This window comes from Lipotes vexillifer, unplaced genomic scaffold, assembly GCF_000442215.2.
Source record: "Lipotes vexillifer unplaced genomic scaffold, Lipotes_vexillifer_v1.1 scaffold316, whole genome shotgun sequence".
Lineage (NCBI taxonomy): Eukaryota > Metazoa > Chordata > Mammalia > Artiodactyla > Lipotidae > Lipotes > Lipotes vexillifer.
In genome coordinates, this window is record NW_006780802.1 from 85,579 (window position 1) to 89,817 (window position 4,239).

The 4,239-nt window shown below is 37.7% G+C and overlaps 1 protein-coding gene across 1 annotated transcript in view; it reads right to left on the reverse strand.

The window, feature by feature from the left end:
• Window positions 1–4,239, reverse strand: part of ARMC3 (armadillo repeat containing 3) — a 71,452-nt gene that overhangs the window by 65,723 nt on the left and 1,490 nt on the right. Inside the window, exon 2 of the mRNA XM_007454163.1 lies at window positions 2,010–2,058. Coding sequence (XP_007454225.1) covers window positions 2,010–2,057 — 48 coding nt within the window. The 5' untranslated portion in view covers window position 2,058. The remainder of the gene's footprint in view (window positions 1–2,009; window positions 2,059–4,239) is intronic.

Consider the following 4,239-nt stretch of genomic DNA (forward strand, 5'->3'; position numbering starts at 1 on the left):
GTGTGTGTGTGTGTGTGTGTGTGTGTGTGTGTGTGTGTGTGTGTGTGTGTGTGTGTGTGTAGCGGAATCTAAAGAATTCACAAGGCAACAGATCTTATTTATTGAGTGTTTTCTATGTGCCAGGCACTGTGAACTTCATATACTCTCATTTTAATCAATAGAACAACCAAAATGACTTGGATATGACAATTCTCATTTAAGAGATTAAAAAAAAAGCTGAAATAACTTGGCCAAATTTGACAACTTCACCAAAATAACAGTTTATGAGAGGCAGAGCTGGGCCAGAGGTCACATTTGTAACCACAATGTTCCAGTGTTGTCAGGATTCCTGCACTAACCTCAGATTCTTTCAAACAGTAAAATCCTGTGAGTCTTTTGACTATACACAATTTTTTCCCATTCACATTTTATTTGAAGACAACCACACCAAATGTCTGTTTCAAAATAAGTTTTTAAATTGAAAATTGAGGACATTTTCTATTTTTAACATAATCACTAGTTCATAAACTTTAAAGAGAGACAATAAAACCCTGCTTTAATTTTTTATCTAGCTTTTTTTTTTTGTAATTAGAAGAGGTTCTGTATCTCCACTTTCTGTAGAACAACTACAGTTCAAGTATAGTAGTTTCTTATAAACTGATTAACTCAGTATCCCAGTAAGCATAGCAGAAACCAAAAATTGGTGAGTTTCCATTTTTTTCAGATGGGTTCTTTTTCTTTTTTTACATCTTTATTGGAGTATAATTGCTTTACAATGTTGTGTTAGTTTCTGCTTTATAACAAAGTGAATCAGTTATATATATACATATGTTCCCATATCTCTTCCCTCTTGTGTCTCCCTCCCTCCCACCCTCCCTATCCCACCCCCACTAGGTGGTCACAAACCACCGAACTGATCTCCCTGTGCTATGCGGCTGCTTCCCACTAGCTGTCTGTTTTACATGTGGTAGTGTATATATGTCCATGCCACTCTCTCACTTCGTCCCAGCGTCCCCTTCCCCCACCCCGTGTCCTCAAGTCCATTCTCTACGTCTGCGTCTTTATTCCTGCCCTGCCACCAGGTTCATCAGTGCCATTTTTTTAGATTCTATATATGCATTAGCATACGGTATTTGTTATTCTCTTTCTGACTTACCTCACTCTGTATGACAGACTCTAGGTCCATCCACCTCACTACAAATAACTCAATCTCTTTCCTCTTTATATCATAGCTTTTTAATTCAAATATTGTGATCATATTCCCATGCTGTCAAATATTCAGTGACATCATTTTATCAAAATGGAATAATTTATTTAACTAAGTTTTTATTATAAAACATTTTTGTTACTTCTATAATCACTGCCGCTATGGAAATAATTTTTTGTATGATCCATGCTTATTTACCACGATCACTTTAAATTATTTTACAACTTCTAAGATCACCTTGTCCCAAATGACCAACCTATTGGACATTGTTGAACCCTGCTTTTAAAAGGGAGAGACAAGGTTTTGTGTCATGGGGAATGCATTACTCAAGCACTGGAAAGAGAAAAAGGTGATGAACACAGATTTTTCTCTCCATAGAATTGGAAAATACAGGACTCCGAATGTCCAAATAGTCATCTTAAGACAACCTCACATACATACCTAATAGCTATAGCATAATTGCCAGTCATTTTTTAAAATTCATTTGGATAATTAACATTAATGAGAGACTGGCAAATGTAAATTTAAAGTATTTGAAAGAAGAAACCAAAACTATTTGTTCATTAACTAGGCTTATAACCATGCCATCCACATACTGGAAAAGCTAATAATTACTCTCTAATTGTGCTAATCAAGTAATGACAATGTTGTAAATGTTTGTTTACATAATGTTAGATTTCTCTGACTAATCTTATCATTAGTCAGACTTTGGACTTCTGCCACCGTGCACTCATGTATATACTGGTACATGCCAAACTGTTTCAACAGTTTATTTTTAAAACTGGTTGTTAACATGCTGCTAGTATTCAAATCAGAAACTTACCACATCCTTGGGAGGGGGCTCTGATTCCTTCTTTATCTTTTTACCCATTCTGGAAAAAGATGCCACAAATGGTTAAAATGTCATTTGTACATTGTATATGTACAAATCTCTCAGTTACCTGCATTCCTAGGAGGAGATGTACTTCGTCCTCTAAATTTTACCTGAGAAGAAACTAGGCAATACATGTAGAAATTATTGCACATATACAAATATGTTACCTACATCCCAAACTTCACAATTTTAAAGGAACTTATTGATAAGATTGTTGGGCATTAGTCCTGGCTTCCAGTTTGGAAAGAAGGAGAATACATTAATGACACAAATTTTACTTACATAACAGGTAATGGTTTACCATGCTTATAGCTCACTTGTGTAGGGCTTGGGAGACTAAATCTAAATTACTTTTGAGATCTGCAGGAATGTTCTGCCACAAAAGGAGGGATTTTTTTCTGCTTTCTTGCACTGATCTATCCCAAGCACGTAGAACACAGTCTGGTACATACTGGGCATTTGACATTTATAAAAATCATTAACTCTGTTGTTCCTGGGGGTAATTATTTTCTGAATGATATCCAAGATCTACCAAGACCAAGTGAACATTTGTGTCATTTTCCCAGATAAAAAAGTGTTTTCTCTAATGTATTCCATAGCTCAATAAAAAAGTAATTGAGAATCTCAAAAGATGTATTCTAGGGAAATTGGGGTTACTAACTCCACCTGGGTACAGAGGACATTCCAAGATGCTGGTGACTGTTAAAATAACCCTACGGCTTCCCTGGTGGCGCAGTGGTTGAGAGTCCACCTGCCGATGCAGGGGACATGGGTTCGTGCCCTGCTGGGAAGATCCCACATGCCGCGGAGCGGCTAGGCCCGTGAGCCATGGCCGCTAAGCCTGAGCATCCGGAGCCTGTGCTCCGCAATGGGAGAGGCCACAACAGTGAGAGGCCCGCGTACCACAAAAAATAAATAAATAAATAACCCTAGAAATCTTTCATGTTTTCTCCAATGAGAGTTTGTGGGGTTATGTTTGGTATTAGGGCAATCTCAGATGGTATATTCTAGTCTCAAGGAAATTACGATAGTCTCAAGAAAATTTTGGGAAGTAGGAAATCTTTGGAGAGAATCTACAATGTCAGGGTTAGTTCAGATGGCATGCCAAGGGACAACAGCAACTCCAAGAATTGATCACATAAGTTAAAAAGCCACATGTTCATAGAAACTCATAGTGACTTCTGAAAGACATCTATTCCAGGTCCCTAACTTGAAGTCACATAAATTTCAAGATCCTTGAGGGCCTGGGCATGCTTATGCTGTGCACTACCTCATGCTGTACCTAATATGTTAAAACATTAAAATACACCCACATCCCCTGTTAAATATAATTTTCATCATAAAAAAATTTGAAATTTTGCATTTGAAACGACTCATCAGTTTGTACACCTGGAAATTCTTGCAAAATAAGAAAATTGTTTTCAAATGTAATTTTAATATTAATAAAACAATATTAATTTTTGAATTTTCTTTTCATATTTTAGACCAAATGCTTTTTCTCAGACCCCAAATATCTTTCTTTCACAGATACTTGAAAAGCACACAGATCCTAGGCTTTGTGCCTATAATGTTTCAGGCTGACACACAGACTATTCTGGACAGATGAAAATCTGACCTATGATTTCTCTAGGAAAAAGAGATTTCACAGCTCTTTATAACCAATTCCAAGATATAGCAGCCTTTGCTTTACAAAAGAATTCCTTATGAATAACATTCAAGAAGCAAGTAAATTACACTCATAGAAAGTTACTTGAAGTCATCTGATTTTCACTCAGGAACTTATTTTTCCCATTTCAGGATAGTGGTTTTGAGTAATTGCACACTGAAAAATACAGAGGCTGGAATAGCCTAAACATACAGGATTACAGAGAACTGGCCCTCGGCAATATGGTGAAGTAGGAAGCATTTCGGGTTTTTTGGGTTTTTTGGGTTTTTTTTTTTGCGTTACGCGGGCCTCTCACTGTTGTGGCCTCTCCCAGTGCGGAGCACAGGCTCCGGACGCGCAGGCTCAGCGGCCATGGCTCACGGGCCCTGCCTCTCCGCGGCATGCGGGATATTCCCGGACCGGGGCACGAATCCGTGTTTCCTGAATGGGCAGGCGGACTCTCAACCACTGCGCCACCAGGGAAGCCCCGTTTTTTTTTTTTTTTTTTTTTTTTTTTTTTTTCTTTTTTTTAAA